This window comes from Polyodon spathula, chromosome 3, assembly GCF_017654505.1.
Source record: "Polyodon spathula isolate WHYD16114869_AA chromosome 3, ASM1765450v1, whole genome shotgun sequence".
NCBI classification, from domain to species: Eukaryota; Metazoa; Chordata; class Actinopteri; order Acipenseriformes; family Polyodontidae; genus Polyodon; species Polyodon spathula.
Window position 1 is genome coordinate 79,721,859 of NC_054536.1, and position 20,563 is coordinate 79,742,421.

General features: G+C 41.7%; 1 protein-coding gene across 22 annotated transcripts in view; it reads right to left on the bottom strand.

Annotated features, from left to right (window-relative positions):
• Positions 1-4,323: 4,323 nt before the first annotated feature.
• Positions 4,324-20,563, bottom strand: part of LOC121313459 (protein scribble homolog) — a 135,256-nt gene continuing 119,016 nt past the window's right edge. For 16 of the 22 annotated variants that reach the window (XM_041246003.1, XM_041246002.1, XM_041246015.1 and 13 more), the window contains 9 exons: positions 20,180-20,354; positions 19,213-19,302; positions 18,914-19,096; positions 17,996-18,121; positions 16,777-16,916; positions 15,225-15,262; positions 14,277-14,351; positions 7,028-7,082; positions 4,324-5,518 (listed from right to left, as the gene is read on the bottom strand). In XM_041246003.1, coding sequence (XP_041101937.1) covers positions 5,382-5,518; positions 7,028-7,082; positions 14,277-14,351; positions 15,225-15,262; positions 16,777-16,916; positions 17,996-18,121; positions 18,914-19,096; positions 19,213-19,302; positions 20,180-20,354 — 1,019 coding nt within the window. In that variant the 3' untranslated portion in view covers positions 4,324-5,381. Of the gene's footprint in view, positions 5,519-6,565; positions 6,600-7,027; positions 7,083-14,276; positions 14,352-15,224; positions 15,263-16,776; positions 16,917-17,995; positions 18,122-18,913; positions 19,097-19,212; positions 19,303-20,179; positions 20,355-20,563 lie in introns of all 22 variants that reach the window. The other 6 variants (XM_041246017.1, XM_041246023.1, XM_041246009.1 and 3 more) reach the window with 5 other exon arrangements.

The following is a 20,563-nucleotide window of genomic DNA, read 5'->3' on the forward strand; positions in this document are numbered from 1 at the left end:
CAACAGGCAGCCTTTCCACCACAGTGACTGGAGAAGCCAAGAGCACCACCAGCCCCACCACCACAGAGGAGCCGGCAGCTAAAAACTTACCATTTTGCCTCTGGGTCTGTCACAGGCCTGTATCCAAGGTGTGTGCCACAACGTGGCTGCCATGTTGTGGTTATGTAACCCTTTGAATTTCAACTGCAGAGACAGTACACTTACTGTTTGGTACACAGTTGTGGATTTTCTTACTTTCATTCCATGTGTTAAACATTTCACTGCCATATTGCTTTACCCTCTAGCCATATCAGTGGTCTAGACCATGTGCTTTTACATTGGGTTTTTATAGTTAGTAAACATCTTTTTCATATTTCAGTTTTACTTTATTTTTACAAAGAATTCAATCAGGTATGACATACCCCTTAGATTATACTACCGGGATGCTTTGTTTTCATTCACAAAAACTAATTTCTAGTCATCATTAATATAATTATACACATTAAAGTGAGTTTTAGAACATTACAGCTTCTAACTGTCACTTCCTCCTGTATAGCACAGAATGTATTTTTATGTTTTTCAACGCTATCGACAATATATTTATTCATATTTTGTTTATCCAGTATTCAGTTACAGGCATTTCACATTCACGTGTTCACAATTACATGTCTTTTCATTTGTGCTATTGAGATTTATTTTACTCAAAGCAGTGCTTGTTGCTGATTGTACTGTAGAATATGAAAGCTGGTACAACGACAATTCCAGAAGATGTGCAGAATGCTTGGAGAGACAGAGGATCAATCAGACCAGGAATGACGCCCCTCAACAGAGTCTTGGCTTTGGCAAATACTTCATTTGCATCTCATTTTCCCCAGAAAGTGGGATATATAGAAGTGGTGGTGCAGTATTAAATACATGAAACCACTTTCCAAATTGCTGTAAGTTATAGTGAGTGTCAGATTCTGGGATTACAAGAGAGGAAATACATATTAACACAATATTTAAGTTAATGACACTGGAGAAAACTGGTCTGCTGTGCTGGTTTTTATAGAGGAACAGCAGTCTGACAAAGCAGGCTGTTAGATCTTTAGGTTCCATGTCCTCTTTTCTTTCTTCCTCCACATATTGTACAAACAGGAGGAGGATGAGTAGGAGGGATTTGAGCGGCTTCACCAGGAGTTACTGAGCAACAGCACAGCCTCCATCTCCTCCTCCAACGCACCCATAAGGACTCAGCAGCACATGTGTTATTACAGGCATTCTCTGCCCAGCCACTTTATTTGCACCTGTCTAATCACCCTGATTTAGTGATGCAAATAAGGTTGATTACATCATGCAATATGTGATCCCTGCAGTACTTTCAAATGCCAGTTTACTTAAGCATTGTTTTATAGATCAAATCCACATAATGCTGCACTTGCACTTAATGCAACACGATAGATAATACATGCAATCATTTTATTAATATTGAGAAAACGTTAACACTCATGGGATGTTTTTTAATAGGGCTCTAAGAAGAATCATTGTGTACAGTTTATCCATTGATCTCTAGAGGACACATTGATCAGGTATAGGAAAGTAAAAGCTACTGCATTAACCTACGTGTTTGAAAGACTGCACCTCCTAACATGACACAGTTCCCTTTGCATACTATACTAGGAATAGATTTGGGAAGGTTACATCACTGCAGAATATAAACAAGAACATTTACAAAAGAGGCCATTTGATCCCCAGTGCTCATCTGATTCCCAGTAGTTGATTTAAAAAGTTTGTCGTAGCATTATAAATACTACAATATTTTTTATAAGGATTTGTGTATCAACAACATAGCTAGGTAACCTATTCCATATCATCACCACTCTCTTTGTAAAGAAATATTCCCTACCATCTGCCCTAAGTCTGTCTCCACCTTATTTCTACCTGTGTCCTTTGATCCTGAATGCTGAAACCTCAGGGTACAAGGCAGTTTGTAGTTTCCATTTCTGCACACAATTTCAGGTATGTGCACTCACACAGGACGTGCAGGTACTGTAGTATTAATTCAGGTTTGATGGTTATTTCCCCTTCCAGAAACACTGCTTCAAGCTGTCTCAGGCCCAGCCACAGAGGAAGAGAAGAGAACCGGAGTCATCGTCCCTCACATGAAGAACAAACCCGCCTATTCTCAAATTGAGGGCACTCCTGCCTTCAGATTGTACTCAACCACCCCTCCATGGATGAGGAATTGCAGTTCAAATGATTACTTGTGGTGGTTGCATTAACATCCCTTAAATTAGAACCTATATTTTGAGTACAATATATATTTTTTAAATCCAGCGATAAGAGCAAAGGTGATAGCATAAGGAGGTGTCCTTTTCCACTGTGAATACACAAAAACTCAGGCACATATTTTGTTTCATCTCATTTATAAAAATAATAATCTTTATTTTTACATAGTGCCTTTCATAGTGGACCACCATCACAAAGTGCTTTACAGTGGTAGGCTGTGAACTGTGCATTATATGCAGAGTCACTTACAATAGGACATTGATTTAACACCTCATCTGCAGGATGGAGCACAAGGAGGTTAAGTGACTTGCTCAGGGTCACACAATGACTTAGTCAGTGGCAAAGGTGGGATTTGAACCAACAGAGAAACACTAAAATTTAAAGAGCGATCGGATACAAATAAAATGCAATTATTTTTTTGTTGATAAGCCTTTTAGCCTTGGCACGTCTTACATTTTAAATGTCAAAGTGGTACAAAATGTACTCATTTATTTTCTGTCTCGTGTCTGTTTTATAGGGTTTGAAACCATTGAGAAGTTTTTATTGCATTTACTCAAATGTACTGTTTTTTTTAATAATACAAATTTGAAGTCTGTTAATGTGCTTCACCGGAATCCAGACGCTGCTATTCAGTTCTAGTTGCCTACCACACCTAGGCTAGATCAGCCAGTGTTTTGTTACAAGTTACAGCCATCGCCATTTAGTGATCTGCTAGTTTGCAAACCAGTGGTCTTTAGTTTTGCAGGCAATACACAATACTGTTGTTTCCTGAAGACAAATTGGCTGATACAAGCTTTTATTGCTATATTGACAAGGCCAATGCACGACCACTCGAAGACTTACTCAAGTAATCAGAATTTTGTCTTCCAGTTTGGGGTGGGGAGGTGGTGCGGGCAAAAACACAAAAGTTGCAGGCAAGATCAGTGTGTAAAATGAAAAGTAAATTTTATTATTCCTGAACCACAAAATAGACTTCTTTGGTTGTACAAATTCACTAGTTACAGTCTTGGATGAGCTAACATCCCCCTCCCCCTTTTGGAAATCCTCAAGAAAAATAAACAAAAGTGAGAGAGAAGAATAAAAAATCTATGCAATGCCCCATGTAAAAATGTAGCTATTCCCAGTTTCCAGTAAAACCAAGAAGTGTTACCTATCACAGATGATGACCCCAAATGAAACTTCACTTAAAATTACTAAATCAAAATCTTTGTGTTTTTCTTGCTCAAACCATCTGGTAAAACAGTAGAATTAAATATATTGGGGGGGGGGGGGGGGGGGGGGGGACACAAATACAAGCTAATTTCCTGTCTATAGACAACCAGTCTCTACAAAATGCATCCAGTAACTGCCAGTGTTCATGCAGGGAGCACCGGCCACAAGGCTGGCGAGATTTTCCACGCTGGTCGGCTGTTTTTTTTTTTTTCTTTCTCTAATACCTGTACATTATTCACACTTTAACAGAGAAGAATCAATGCCTTAAAAACTTCTGCTACCTCCACTTGCCAAGAAAAGAAAATTAAGGGAATAATGTTTTAATTACAAAGTTTTTGTTTGGTTTAAAATGTGGTCCTTGAATAAAAGGTACAACCGATACGGTAGCAGAGATTTTGGAAATACAGTTCTGACTCAAAAAATGTCTATTTTCTTCATTTTCAACTGCTTCTGCATACCCTGTGTATCTGTATACAAGTCTACTGTATGTCTGCTAAGTTTGCGTGTTTAAGACTGCCTTTACATTACGTTCAAATACTCCTTGGTAGAACACAAATGCATGATACAAACTGAAAATCCAAACCCATTTTGAAACTATTCTCAACAGGGACAACTTCCCTGAAGTACTAATAGAAGAGTTCTAATTTAAAGTCCACTTCCAAGCATAAACACGCAGGGTGAAAAAAGTTATGTAAGGAGTGGTAAGTCCCCTAGAGCAATGTACTTGTGTGTGCCTGTGAGTAAACCACAAACTAGAAACCCCAGCATGAACTGAAAACCTGGAACTACTGTAACCCAAGCCCTTACACTAACAATGCACTTTCTAAACATTACAAAGGTTGAGCCCCCCCCCCAAAAAAAAAAAAAAAAAAAAAAAAAAAAAAAAAACCCACAGGATTGAGGGATGCACCTAAAGACTTTCTGAACACATTGATTTGTATTACCTAGGTCAAATAGTTCTTTTTCCCCCCTTATTGCTTGGACTATCATGAGCATGGCATGTATTCCAATGTGTTTATTACAACGTTCATTTGTTAACAGCAGCTAGTTGTAGTACACCAGCTTAGTCTTGGACATTCTTTTGATGAACAGCATCTAGTGGAATTTAAACACACAGTGGCAGTTCTTGATTTGAATGCCATCTCTATCAATAATCTAAAACAATCTGAATTCTACTAATATTAATGATTGGTTTATTGCCCTTACTGTACTGTGTACCTACAATTCTGAACAGTTGTACAATTTTAAATCTAAAACACGTTATCTAATAATAAATTGCATTAAAAGAAATGAGGCAGTTTTCAAGTAAAAACCAAAAAATACAACAACGTCAGACAATAGTACATTTTTAAAGAAAACTCAAAAGGTTAACACAGCAAGGTGCAAACCAGTGAAGGTAGCAGAAGAATAACACTCCTCTTATCGCTATAGGTAGTCTGAGCCACACTCATATTTACACTCACTAACCCAGAAAGCTTCACACCCAACTCCCAACCCCAGCAATTACAACCAAATCAACAGAGCAAAATAAAAATAATTAAAAAAATGTACATAGCAATTACTTTCTTCCACAAGTGATTGAAAAAAAAAAAAACAGTAGTTAAACAAAAAACTGAACAAAAAAATATTAGTTCTGAGTAAAACAATTCAGCTTCTAAAACGCAAACTGAAAAGTTGTTTTGTAGTCTGGTATATAAAAGCTAGCCCCCACACCCTCTAGTTATTAAAGTCTATGGCCCAAGGTCCACGTGTTCATGACAGGCCACCACACCTCCACCCCTCCCTGCAGAGAGTGGGCACTGTGTATGAATGATGTGTGTGTGTATGTCTGGTGTGTGTGTGTTTGTTTGTTGTGTGTGTGTGTGGTGGGGAAGGGGGGGGTGGGGGGTGGGGGTGGGTGGTTACAGAGCTCTGGAGCTCCACTACGTGGGGACAGCTGTCTCCAGGCTCCGACGACCGTGCCGTAGTTTGCGCTTGTTGCTGTAAAGAGCCATTTCTTCCAGTGCTGAGGTGGTGGGTAGGGAGACATGGCCTTCAGCCTCCTTCTCCCCACGGGGCTCTGTGAGAGGAGAGAGCAGAACAGAAATGAGAAATCCATGGAGAGTAACAGAAAGACAATTAGCCACACTGGACCAAGACAATCCACATCACTCAGTGATCACTCTATAACCCAGCTATCTGACTGTTATTTACTGGGCCACCCACTCCATATAAGGAGAGAAGAGTCCTCTCTGTCACTGCAATCCCATGCATTGTGTTAGTTGACAAAGTGGCGTCACCAGACTCCAACAGACAGAATGACGCTGTTCAGAATGTGCTCCTTGCTCCCCATTATGGCAGTTAATCAAAATGACATGTTTTAGCATTATTTGTTTGCCAGATGCTCTTGGTGTACTGTCCTTGTCCTGTTCAAGCTCCAGCACCTGTAGATGTTTTCCTAATGTTTACCCAAATCAAGGCAATGACATCCCACCACAAAACCAACGGGAGGCTTGCCAGAATAGGGAATTAGTCTGTTGATGTCACTAATTTAAAAACTTTATAGAAATGCAAATACAATCAACATCCTGGGAAAATTAAGCCAAAACTATTAAATACTTCTACAAGCTAGCTGCTTTCTAGCTGAAGTTATTAAAACAAAACACAAAATTAATTTAACTCTTGAGAGACAAAGAATGATGACTGAGCCCTCCAACGTATCAAATGCCAAGTACAGTGAGGAGGGGAGATAAACCGCATTGTTGTAAAACACTCACAGCTAATGCTTTATAAACAGTCTTTCCCAGGAGGTCCACTGAATGATAGCTTGTTTACACAAAAGCTGATTAGTAAAGCCGGTGAACTCAGAAGCTGCAAAACAGCCCTTTGAATCTGAAGGCAGGGTTTCTTTTTTAAAGCACAATCAGTTAAACCGTTTTTTTCCAGTAAACCCACAATACAAAGTGGCATATGCTGTTCAAATAGTCATCACACTTCAGCCCTCCACATCCTCCCTCCCCTGAGGAACTTCATCATGCTGGAAGCAGAGCGCTGATGATGTAGAAAAGCAAACAGAAAAGGAAGACATCATGATCATCACTGAAATCTCAAAGCAGTCAAATCCTACCAATATTTCAGTGCTGTTTATCACAGGAATCCACCTGAATTATAAAAAAATAATTAGGATGTCATTAGCAAACTTAAAACAGTAAATAAGACTCACATTTACCACACACTGAAATCAGGGCAAGTCCAGGCAACCTTGAGTTAAAGAAAGTGAATGCAGATATCACGGCACTGCCGTGAGAGCAAACTACAGCCCAGCAGAAACTTCTAATGGATTTTTTAGAAACGTTTAACCTATAAAGGTGTCTCTCTGAGACTTAATGATATGGCACTTTCATGTAGAAATCTCAAAAGCAGGACTTTGTTTGGCACAATGTTATTGCTCTCAGACAGCAATTTGGCCCTTTATTGTGCAGAGAATAAAATAAAACCAAAAGGCTTACAAAACTAAACACTTTTCAAAAGTACAGTTTACCACCAGGTCTTGGGTGTGCACAGTAAACACTGTAACACCATGACTCACCCGCATTGTTGGTAGTGTCATCCAAGAACTGTATGCCATCTGTCAGGTCAGGGGACTGCAAGAGAAGAACAGAGGCAGTTATCAACAGGTAACAAACGTGAAAAACCGTCAATGCTGAACCACCTCTGCAATTCACATTGACAGAACTTTAGGTTATTATCATAACCTTGTTTCCCTGAAATAGAAATGTAACCATTACCAAATGGGTATTTACCTACTAAAGACACAATCATGAATATTAAATATCAAAGCTGCTCACCAAGCCTGTGATGCAGCCATGACTCTGCCTCCGAGGTATCAAAAGTACTGCGCTCACAGATCTCACTGTAGTTATTCCTTCAAGCCTGCTGCAATCATGGACGCAGCATCCTTGAAGGTTAATCGTTACATTTCTGTTTCAGGAAATCAGGGTTATGATAATAACCTAACGTTCCCTTTCATGTACGAAATGTAACCATTACCGAATGGGTCAGTATACCCAAGCCGTCACAATGGCAAGACTGCAGAATGACCAGAAAGCTACAAAGCTAAGACAAGAGCCTGTCCTGTGTGCTACCATTCGGAACCCTAGTAATTGGTTACAATGAAAAAATTGAGGGAGAAACTCACCTGTGTTGTAAGGGTCAACTGGGAAGCCACCCTTAAAACTCTAGTTCCAAAACCAGTTTTGAGGATCCACAACATTAAGTCTGTAGAATCTAGTGAAGGTACTCGGAGTAGCCCACACCACGGCATTACATGTCTTCGACAGATCTACCCTGGAATAAAGCCCACAAAGTTGCCATGCCTCTGGTGAAATGGGCAGTGAGCTTTTCTAGATGGGGCAAGTTGGCCAGCTCATAGGCAGTCCTGACCATGTCTGCTATCCACTTGGACAACCACTGCTCAGAAAAGGGCTTGACCATGGGACTTCACCCCATAGCAGACAAAAAATAGTTTGGACTGCCTCCGACTTTTCGTCCTATCAAAATAGTACGCCAGGGCCCGCACTGGGCAGAGCGTATGGAAATGTCACTCTCTGTCAGACTGGAAAGGAGGTGGATGGAAAGCCTCCAATTCCACAGACTGCTTGACATGGAACACCAATATAGTCTTTGGCAAAGGCAGGATTGGTACGAAGCACAACCTTTGTTCTGGCCTCTGTAAAAGTTAAGCAGGCCTGCATCTTACTCGCCTGTTTTGCGGAGGTGATAGCAAGCAAGAAAGCCACTTTAAAAGGAGTATTTCAGCACAGCTGAATGCAGTGTCCCAAATGGAGGCTTTAAGCACCACATTTAGCCTCCAGTGAGGAACAATGTCCTTCGTAAGCGGCTGAAGCCGTCGAGCCCCTTTTAAAAATTGCACTGTATGGAAATGAGCTCCTGGGGAAACATAATTAGTCTTAACATGGCAAGCTTTTACCAGACTTTTAACCCTTAGCGGTCCATTTATTCCGTGCTTGTCAGGGACGTCTGGTCCAATTTATTTTAATACATTCTGTTTAAAAGTATTTCTTTCACAGTAAAACAGGTTTAAAAGGCACTGTATATCAACAGGACACTCAGTACTGCATCTACAGCCAAGCCACCCCACTCCTTCGCTGTATTTATCACATACCCCTTCATAGTCGTGCATACTGATAACTGATCACTTGTTTTAGCATCAAACTCCTCAGTAATGCGATTCGAGTCATTATTTTATTAATATAACATCTCAAAAAGCTCTGCAAATGTCTGTAATATTCTGTGAGAGCTGGATGTGGAAGCAGCTATCTTTCTTTGTTTATGTCTGTTATCTCTGTGGTGCAGAGACTATGTGTATTGATCAGATCCGCCCTCTTTTTTTGGCTACTCTCGGCTCCTATCGGTCTCACTCGGCCATTGAAAGCTTTTCTCTGCTTTTTTCTGAGAAAAAACAACTAGAGACCTGTGCTTGATGTCTTTTTGATGATGTTGGCCAAGGTCTGACATCGGATTGGAAAGGGAAAACTAATGTTAGACCTGGTCCAACATACGACTGCAAAGGTTTAATGTGGACAGGGATTTCCCCTCGACAAATCAGTCCTGCAAAAAGTGCAGTATTACTGCTGTGGGGTCAAACCCACAAGGCAGAAACCACGTCTGAAAGACGCCCCACTTGTACTCATACTGGGAACACGTGGATGCTGCTCTGGCAATTTGTAGGGTGTCAATAACACTGTTGGACAAACCCATATGGCTCAAATGCTATAAGGTTGTCCTCAAGAGCTGCATCAGGGCTGAAAATGTCTCCTGAGACAATATGGGGCACCTTGACCCAGTCCTGTGTTATTTTCTACAGAAACAGCTGGAGCAGGGTGATTGGTGGGAAGGTGTATAACAGAATTCTCAGCCACTGGTGTGTCAAGGCATCTATTCCTAGCGGTTCCCTGCCTCCTATTATGGATAGCGTGTTCTTTTCTGCTTTCGTGAACCTCTCCCATATGAAGCTCATCACCTTGGGGTAAAGTCTCCACACTGGGCTGCGGAGGACTCCCCTTGAGAGGTCTGCTGCCCAATTCTAGTGTGCCCACAGCAAAAGCTTGCAGGCCACACGATGGAGACAGGGTGACCAGAGGCTGCCCTGTTGGTTGTTGTACGCCACCACTGTCGTGTTATCTGTACAGACAAGCACACTGCCTTGAACCTCCTGCAATAAACTGTTCAAGGCAGGTAAAAAGCCTTTATTAAGAGCAACCAACAAATGTAAGCGCCTGGAGTTTGCTAAACAGCATTGGCACTTTGATTGGAACCGGGTGCTATGGTCAGTTGAGATGAAAATAGAGCTCTTTGGCCACACACACCAGTGGTGAGTGGCGTCAAAAGAAGGATCCGTATGCAGAAAACAACCTCATACCTACTGTAAAATATGGTGGTGGATCTTTAATGTTATGGTGCCGTTTTGCTTCCACTGGTCCTGGGGCCCTTGTTAAGGTCAACGGCATCACAAACTCTACCAAGTACCAGGACATTTTAGCCAAAAACCTGATTGCCTCTGCCAGGAGGCTGAAACTTGGCCACAAGTGGATCTTCCATCAAGACAATGACCCCAAGCACACATCAAAATCCACAAAGAAATGGTTAATTGACCACAAAAAATCAACATTTTGCAATGGCCATCTCAGTCTCCCATTGAAAACCTGTTGTTTGAATTGAAGAGGGCAGACCATAAGCGCAGAATGAAGGATACCAAGGATCTGGAAAGATTCAGTATGGAGGAATGGTCCTAAAACCCTTCCAATGCTCCAATTTCATAAAAAAATATAGAAAAAGACTCTGTGCCGTTATCCTTTCAATGGGAGGATTTATTTTGAAATAAATTTATAATTTGAGAAATGTGTAATTTTGGTTGATTCCCTTGAATCATTAATAAAGTACAATATATTCCACATATTGGAAAATTACAATATAGCTCATTACCTGTGTTGTTTATTTTATACAGCCTTTTTTGCTCATCTTTATCAAGGGTGCCAATAATTTTGGAGATGCCTATATTTTATATATATATATATATATATATATATATATATATATATATATATATATATATATATATAAATATATAAAAATATTATATATATTATTGACTGTGAACAAGGTCAAGGCGGCACCGGTCGGTAGCGGGCTGGAACCGGGGAAGTACCGGGTCGGTTCAGTTTATCTATCACGGGGTTGGTACTGGTTCGGAACTGGTTCAGTAGTGGTTTGGAACCTTGTCTGCACCAGGCCAGTTCGGTGACTTCAGCTCCAGGTTGGTACCGGGACGGTATTGGTACCAGTGCGGTAACCTCGGTCCTGGGTAGGGAGCGGAAGCAGGTCGTGACCTCGCCAACATTTTGGTACCGGTCCATCGGTACGCACAGCGCGGGTGGCAGCATACAAGGATGCCCACCTGTATAAGCCACTGGCAGAACCACTCAGTCAGTACCAACACTTGACAGAGAAGCCTGCTTGTTAGAATGGACTCACAGCCTTCGCAATGGTGATGCTAAAAGCCGTCATGAAAAGCTGTCAAGATATTGGGGTTGAAATTGCAACAACAACCGAAGCGAGTCTCTCGGTCCTGCGCTGTGCTGCTCAGCCCAGCAGCTGCTCTTACTGCACGTGTGCCGAGCATCACACTATAGACAAGCCTGCATGTAGTATCTGTAAAAACAGAAAAAAAAGCGATGACAAAACACTGTCATTTAACAATTAAATAATATAAAATGCCTTGTACAGTGTTGAATAGCAAAAACAAGAAAGAAAATAAGCTCCAGCCTGGGGGAAGAGCACAAAGTCAGCCAACTTATGTTGCCGGATCCCTGGGAAGGAGTAACTCGAGTCACTGGCTTCACGCGGGGCACAAGGCCGCAGCGGGATATAACTAGCAACAGGCTGTAGTGAACACATTAAGTGTAATAGAACACTATTACAACAATTAGTTTAAATATCACATACAATTTGTGGAAAACAAAAAAAAAAAAAAAAAAAAGGAAATATACAGATAGCAGCAACAAGTACTTTTATGAATAAGGCTCTCCAATCAGGTCAGTCTTAAAAGGCCAAATGGTGCTGAGATCTGTGAGTGCAGTCCTTTCACCACCTTGGGGGTGGAGTCATGACTGCACTACAGGCTCGGTGAGCAGCACTGGTGCACAATATTACAGGATTCGGGTCTTTTAGGAGGTAAATACCCATTCGGTAACGGTTGCATTTTGTACTTGAACTTAAGTTGGATACCCACATGTCAAACACTTCAGTCCATAATTGCATTATAAAGTTTCAAAATAACTGGATACCAACTCATTTTTGAGAATTTAATTTTAAGGTTTTATAACCAAAATAAATCCTGACATAAAACTATGGTTGTTCAGCATGTGGGAAGCCATTTGAAAAAAAAAAAAAAAACAGCTGTACGTTTTTATTTTGCTAGCGGTAATGGTTTCATCCTGAATCTACCCTGTTCTAATTCTGGTTGGCACAGCAACCTAACGTGGTCAAACCAACCCCAAACAGTGAGACAGAAGCTGAGCTGAAGCTGGGCCTTCCCTTCCCTTCCCTCCACTCAATCCTATCACTTATATCCCCCAGGGAGTAGAGGCACACTGGCAGATCCTGGGTGCTGGAACTGTTGCTGCCCCGGCATAATACCCTTTATAGGCTCTAATTTAAATTTTTTTTTTTTTTTAAGTATATAAATAAATAAATAAATAAATAAATAAATAAAGCGCCAACCCCAGCATTAATACTTGTAAATGATAATACAAAGTAATGATATGGGATCAATATGCAATTCCAATGATGCCAGCAAGTCAAACATAACCCTTTGGACACACTGTGGTCTACATCAATGATCTAAACAGCAGCGGACCTAAATACAGCCACCCTTAAACAATAAGCATGCAATAACAGGGACATCTGAACATCTGGACGAATCAGATCCATAGGTCTTTAGATCAAGTGAACAGACTCCATTAACTGGCACAACTGGTATTAAAGCAGAGTCCCTGATGAGTTGGTTCAGTGGTCTCTCGGTTTCTCTGAACCTTCCACCCTCTGGCTCACATGCACCAGAGCCAAGACATGCATGGCATCCTGTCACCGCATGCAGACGACACACAGCATCGACTCAACCTCCACAGGGAGGAGTGGGAGAGGGGCGAGCCCGCTTCAGACTGTTTGAATGCCACTGTTTAGACATGTACACAAGGAGCCCAAAGCTGAGGTTATGTGCATGCAACAGGTTCCTTTCCTCACCAGGTCTTCCCAGAACCCATTTGCTTGTTCCTGAAGCAGCACTCTCCAGTCTGCTGTGTGCCCAGTGAGATGGAGAGGCCTCACAGAAAGTGCTGTATTAGGGTATGGGAGCAGCAGCCAAGGGGCAGCTTCATTGTTCTTTCATGAGAAACATGAAACTAGCTTGGGCTGCTGCTTGAACTTGGGTACAGGAAGAATGGAGAACGCTACTGAACAGATTGCTGGTATGTGTTATACATATACACACACACACACACACATATATATACACACATTATTCTGTAAAGGAGCCACTAAAAGGTGACATATTTCAACCAGAATTATCCAAGTGGTCCTTGGTTCGATGACATGATAAACCTGCATGTTCAAATGCTCCGATACCATGTATAGGTCAGACAGTATGATCTGGTGGCCTTTCAATGTAGAATGGCGTGTACTTTTCAAATGTATATGTAATTGCATACATACATGTAAATGTTTTTTACAGGTATCATTGATGAAGACACCCTTAGGAAGACAAACACTTGCACATACAGTTTCTGAACAGCTCTGTTTCAATCACATTTCTTCCATTCTCGCAGCTTCTCAAAACCCCCCATCACAATCATATTGGGGGGGGGGGGGGGGGGGGGGGCGCATTTATCAGGCAGGCAATTGGTTAGTGAACTGGGCCTAGTGGTAAGGCAAGATTAAAGACAGTCCAGGACTCAATCACATGAATTTGTATCCAGCAACAGGGGGGGGGGGGTTAGTGGAGTTCAGTAAGGGGAGCAAGGGAAGAAATCTTTAATTATTGTTTTACACCAACACAGGAATCTGGGCCACTGAATTATGAGATCAGACTAGTACAAACAGCCACTTGGTCACACAGTACCTAATCCTGCCAAACTTGTTACTGTACTAAAGGTCCAAAAAGTCTGCCACCTATAAAACCCCTCTTAGCCATCTACCGTATGGTACAAGCCAACACTGTACATTCATTCACAACTGGGTTGCCTCCAATAGTCTTTTCAGCTCATGACCTCAATATTTTCATTACTTTTTGAAGTTAAAGCAGTGGTGCAACATTGTTATTCTATATATACATTTTTTTACCAGTAATCCAGGTTATGCAGATTTATCAAATACAAAGTTATAAGTTATTAGTTTATAATTGGCTGCTTTCTGGTAGCAAATATCTTGCTGTGCTTTAAACATAATAGTTCTGTGTGGAAGATAAGTCATCAGTCATTTTGTTCACCTTTCTGGAAACTGAAGTACATATAGACTCTCAAGGCATACTGCATCTATTGTCAACCTTCTAACTTTGCAGACTACAGTCAGCCACAAGCCTACTGTTCCTTACACACTGGCCCACGATTCTGGAAAACCATCTAGCTGATTCCTGGTGTGATACCCTGGTTAGCACTAGTCCAAGCTCCCCTGACCAGTTTTAGGACTTAACCCAACAGTTAGTAAGACAGAGTGGAGGGTGGGGGGTGTTGAGGGCTAGGAGCTGAGCATGCAGGCGATACCTGGATGTCGTATACAGGTTTGGAAGAAGGAATAGCTGCAAACTGTCGGTAGTCAAACTTCTTTTCTGTCTGGGACTAGAATGGGACAGTAAAAGAGGAGTGAGAGGAGAACCTCAAAGATAAATGGTGGACTGCTTCGCGAAGGGGAACAGCAGGACTGGGGCCTATGGAACCAGGGCTCAGAGGAACACCACTCCCATCTAAAAGCAATTTTTTATTGTGTGTGATATTTTTAAGGGTTACAGTAGTACTGTAAAGAAAATGTTAGAAAATTAGACAAATCCCTACCCAAAGCTTTGTGAAACAACATGAAAACTGATTGAATAACACCAGTGAAAACTACATTTTAAGTGTAAAAATGTATTTACCAATTATCTGCTATATACATATGTCCTTAAAACTAATAAATAGTTAAGAACTCTCCTGTAGGGTTTCTGTATATTATAGGTAACACAAGCAAGTCCAGCATGTATTGGCTTAATTCAGAAGTGCATAAAATTACGCAGTGCTAACTATTGTGTGCAGTACGTTTTTGTGTGCAAGAACTGTTTTTTTTTTTGTAATTTGTATAGTTGTGTAAAGCCAACAGTGTGACCTGAATTGCAAAAGTAAAAGTAAATGTGGAAGGAAATGAGCTCTGTTGTCAGAATTAGTGATAACGTGGAGAGAATTATGAATGTTAGCTTAATATGAAATCAATGAAAGGAAAGCAGTCCATTGTACTTAACATTCTAGAAAAAAGTGATGTTTAAAAACTCAATTTTACTAGCTCTGGGAGGTCATTACCACTACACATTATATTGGGATTATCATGTAGGCTTCTTTTTCTTTTGAAAACTAGTGAGTCAATCTGCAACTGCATCATAGATCTGTGTCCTCATGTACTTATAAATACACACAGCATGAGGTCATCATCTTGAGAAAGCAAGCAGAGGCTGGGATCCTTACCAATCTACCTGGTGACATCACACTTCTGTGGCTGTAATCTAGAAGAGAAGGGGGAAGAAAGGAGACGATATATTGTTACTTTGTTATAAATAACGGGTATAATACACAGACATGGCCAGTGGGATTTCTCATCAATACAGAGAGAAGCTCAGAAGAGCGAGGCCCTGTCCACACTACATATCCAATCTCAAGAACCGTACTCGAAACTGTTCTAATGAATCCGGCTCAAAGCCTCCACACTGAAGTACCGTTTCATGTTTAGGTCGGGCTTAACGCATCCAACACTATTAGAATAGCTTGGTTACAGTTCCCAGCAGCACAATGAACAGTGGGTATCAATACGACTGTATCCAACCTTGCACTGTATTTTATTTCAAAATAATGTGTTACGCCTCATATTAATAGAGGTGCATAGTGCGAAAAAGAAATAAAACTAGAATTTTGGAAAAAGTAAATGCGAACAGACATGCATGCAGGGCTTGAAGTTTTGGGGTTTTATTTTTAATCAGGTAAAATCCATTTAAACAAATTGAGCTGATTCCATTTTCATAATTAAACTCAGAAAAAAGATGTTAATTACAAAACAATTTAAAGCATAAAAACAAATACCCATTGTGGAGTGTACACTGATAGCAAGTCCTTCAGGCGCCAGTATTTCACCAAACATAACAAAGTATTTCGGGATATTGGAGGATACACAAAAAATGTAGTTGTGTATTACAGCGTCCACACTTCTGAAAAACTGCACCGCCTGATGCGATCTAATTAGAACCGGACGCAAGACTACCCCCTGAGGTGATCGAGTCCAGTTCTCGAGCACGGTATTAAACGCTGTGTAGTGTGGACGCTAACTGTATTCAGCACTTTTAAGCCAGTTTAAATTTTTGCAGTCTAGTTATTCAGCGCTTGTCAGGCACGTCAGGAAAACAGGTGTAAAAGGCATTGAATCACAAACAGACATTCAGTACTGTATCTCCAGCCAAGCCCCACCCCTTGTTTTCTGTATTTTTCACATACCTCTTTATAGACGTGCATACTGATAAATCCTCTCCTGATCACTCATTTTTTATCACCAAACTCCTCAACAATGCGATCCAAGTCATTATTTTATTATTATGACATCTCAAAAAGCTCTCCAAATGTCCGTGACATTCTTTGAGTGCTGGATGCAGAAGCAGCTACCTCCTTTGTTATGTCCGTGTTATCTCTGTAATGCAAGGGGCTATGAGATACGCCCCCTTTTTTTTCCCCCACTTTCATTCGGCTCCTATCGGCCTCACTCGGCCATTGAAAGGTTTTCTCGGCTTTTTCCAGAGAGAAAGACGACTGTGCTTTACGTCTTTTTGATGATGTTGGTCTGACATAGGACCGCAAAGGGTTAAAGGCAACTAATACAGTTTAAAGGCATAGTGTGGACAGGGCCTTACATTGTCAACGTGGTTTGAGTAATGCAATATTCCTACTCTCTTGCAAAGGCACTGTATTCGATCTAGAAGCTGTTGAGAAGTTGTAATATGGGACACAGTAGATGAATGACTGTGGCGTGACCCACCTTCAAGCGGTGTGGGGGAGGGCGTGGGGGCCGGTGAGGGGGACTCTGCCAGTTGGTCCAGTGGACTCCTCTTCTTCCCCTCCTTGGACTTGGCGATTACCATCTGAGCCTTCAGAGCATCCTGCTCCAGGGACTTCATCCTGCAGGAGGCAGAGGGGGAGGGAATTCAGGTCCGCTATGGCAGGCTCAGCACACAAGGGCACACAGTGTGCCTACCTTGACAGAGTGAATACAAGGCTGTCCCAGCAAGGCTCTTTTGCTTGACTGAATGATGAAATGAAGATACATAATTCCCCAGAATTACCCAACAAGCAGTACAAAATTCTAGCACATTTCCATATTTCTGGGAGTTTGAGAAAAAAAAATTCCAAAGCAGCCCTGTCTACATCCTGCCACATAACATGCATCACAGAGATCTTACAAAGTACCAGACCTGAATACTTTAATCTGTTTCTCCTGAACATGCATTTTTCTTAATAGTTTTTTGTTTTATAATGTACTTTGACTGAAAGGATACGGTATGGTTTGGGCTACTTTGTTTGAGTTGTGATGATTAAGGTTTGCCTAGCAGAGAAATTTGTGTGCCTTCCAATTCCACTCAACAACAGTTAGAGGGGTGTATAGACTGACTTCTGATCCACAGTCTCCACATAACAAGCTTGAAACAAACACAAGGGCTGGTAACAAAGAAAGGTAGCACACACTTTTTGGGGGTCTGGCCCTTGCTTGACAGATGAGTTTGTTATGCCAATGGCATCCCTGGACTGCGCATCTCCCTGTTGCAAGTCCGTTTCAATCATGACAGACTAATAAATACTTCAAAGTAAGGATTCTATGGTCCCTTCTGTCATCCCCTATACAACCTCCCTGAAAGACTATGGTTCAGTAATAATAAATTGTCATATACCCCTCCAGAACAATTTAAAAACACCTTACAGACTTGTCCAACACTCTTACCACAATAACTTCTAAGATTTTGTCCAATCCCTGTATAAAATAAATAAAACAAATATGCAGAGATGGAGTAAAGAGGGAAAACTATCAGGTCGACCAACCTTTCTGTTAATGCTTTTGTCACACAAGCAAAAACTTATGGGTGAGTACAAGAGAAAAGAAAAGTGTTCAGATCATCATGTTGTTACAGGTTAGATTAATGAATGAGGGATTGCAGAACCCTCCTAGTGAGCATGCAGTGAGCATGCAGTGAGCAGGGGCAGACCTGTGTTCGCTGGCCGCTGGGTCAGGGCTCTTGCTGTGGGCCTGAGATGCCCTCTGTCTTGACTGGTACAGCTTTTTAGCCAGATCCTGCTCGTACTGTTTAATATCATCCTCCAGCCCTCTGGGTCTGAGCAGGGCAGGGGGCAGGGAGGGGGGGTCAATTAGCAGGCATCGCAGGAAGAGAAGATACAGGGACAGAGACAGGAAGACAGAGATGGGGGGACGGGGGGACAGACAGAGAAATGGAAATAGAAGATTGAAAAGGGGAAAACCACCACCACAACAGCAACAACAACAACAACAACAACAAGATCATCTACTAGAGATGGAGTTTGATCATTAACAAAGGCAGCAGAGTTCAAATCTGTTCAGGATGTGGGTAAAAGCCATTGCTTTTGGTTCACAGTCAAATTTTAAAGCTGCACACATTTAATGTTCGAAACCTGTGTCCCAATTACAGTACAAGTTCTCTCTCCTCCAAACACAGGCATGCTTGGAGTGCACCCAGTTGTGGACCCTTCGGTCATCTACAACAAAGTGACACAACCTAAAAGATAAATAAGGCTGGGGCTAACTCAAAAAATGTAAAATATCCACTGTTTCTATCTGAAAAACCATATACTGTATATTAGGAAAGATTTCACATATGAAATATGTTGTACTTCTATCACAAATCACTCAAAAGCGGTCGCATGTGTGACTGGCAGAGATTTCATTCCTGGCACAGAGAACTGTGGGTCGCTTGGTCAGGTGACATTAACCTGCAGGAGGCACTGGCTGATCTGAGGGAAGCAGGATTGCACAAGCATAAAACATGTGTGCAACAGAGACACAACACAGCAGCACTGGAATCAGTTAGTGGTGTCTCCTTGACCCCTGGATTTCCCATTTTGGCCCCTTCTCTCTCAATGGTCCCTACCTGGCTGCTCTCCACATGGCCCGTTTCTCTGCCTCCAGAGCTCTCTTCTCAGCTGGGGAGAGGTCCTTGTCCTGGGCATTGTGCACTTCTGGGCTCTGCATGCGCATTCGCTCCTGGTACCGCCGCTCTGCCTTGGCAGTCCTGATTGGGGCTCCTGACTCCCCTGGGTACACCGGGCTCAGTCTGAACACAAACACAAACACAATGCTGCTAATCTGGAAATCTTCCCTGCACAGGTTTTTCAAGGTTTCTGCTTTGAGAAATTGCCCCACTCAATTGCCCTCGGGAACCCTTCTTACCCAGTCATGGAGTTTGGTCTCTGTTCGGGTCTGAAACCATCTTCTAGGGAGTTCCTCTGGGATTCTCCTTTCCCATGCACCAGGGGCTCACTAACAAGAGAGCAGGGCAGAAAGGGTGAACCACAGCAAGCAGGCTGTTCATTTTTCGGACCACATTCCACAGACTGTAATATATACCTAGCTTAACCAGGTCAAAGATGAGCGTAGCGTAAAACTGCTGTGGTAATTTATATCCTGTCTGTTTGCAGTTGCAACACCATCTAGGTTGCAAATGACTGACAGTATGCATCTTACAAAGATGCAGACTATCATTTGTTTGTGTTTAGAAAGAATCTAAAAGGCCAAAGCTTGCTTGAATTTGGTCCGGAAACTGTTTTACTACTCAACTTATGTCATCAAAAGATACTTTTCTACTCTTGTTGCTTGTTATACAGCTGTACAGAGGTAGGCTGTGAACTATGCATTATATGCAGAGTCATTTACAATAGGACATTGATTTAACATCTCATCCGCAGCATGGAGCACAAGGAGGTTAAGTGACTTGATCAGGGTCACACAGTGAGGTGGGATTTGAACCGTTGACCTTATGGTTACAAGCCCTGGACCACACTGCTTCCTATACTAAAATGTAACACACAAATATGTTTGCTCTATTTATTCGAAATAGCCAAGCAATACTCCCAAGCACAAATACGAAACATACTATATCACTTTTTTTTTTCTCTCTCTGGGGTCACCAAAAGTGGTTGAAAATAAAAGAATAATGATCAAAAGACTGTCAAATTGATCAGTTACATGGTACAATTATTCTGGCGTGTCATAGTTTAACTACAGTTACAATTACATTTACATTGGAATTGCAATTAATTACAAATTGCACCATTACAATTGTAATTGACACCAGGTCTGCTGCAAAGTGACCCATACTGGGGCATATCAGCCCAGTAAGCCATTAAGTCTGCCGTACCCTGCGCTGGGGGAGTTGGTGCTTCTGTTGTCCACCCTCTCTATCTTGTACTCCACTCCCTCAATAACCACTTTGCCATGGGCCTTCATCTCCGCCATCTGCTTGTCAAGGTCCTCCTCTTCCTCTTCCTCCTCATCCACTAGCAGCTCCTGTGCCTGCTGCTCAATCCTCCTGACTGAAAGAGGAAGAGTAGACACAGGGGCATGAGAGCAACCACTCCACCCTGTCCAGGAACCCCATCTCTCCAGGAGATTATCTGTATCTGACTATGAAAGTGGCTCTTTACAACACAATATCAATTACAAGGCTGTGAGGTCATAGCTCCCAGTTACTCCATAATGTCATAATCTTTACAAAATGGAACACAAATAGCATTAGTCTCCT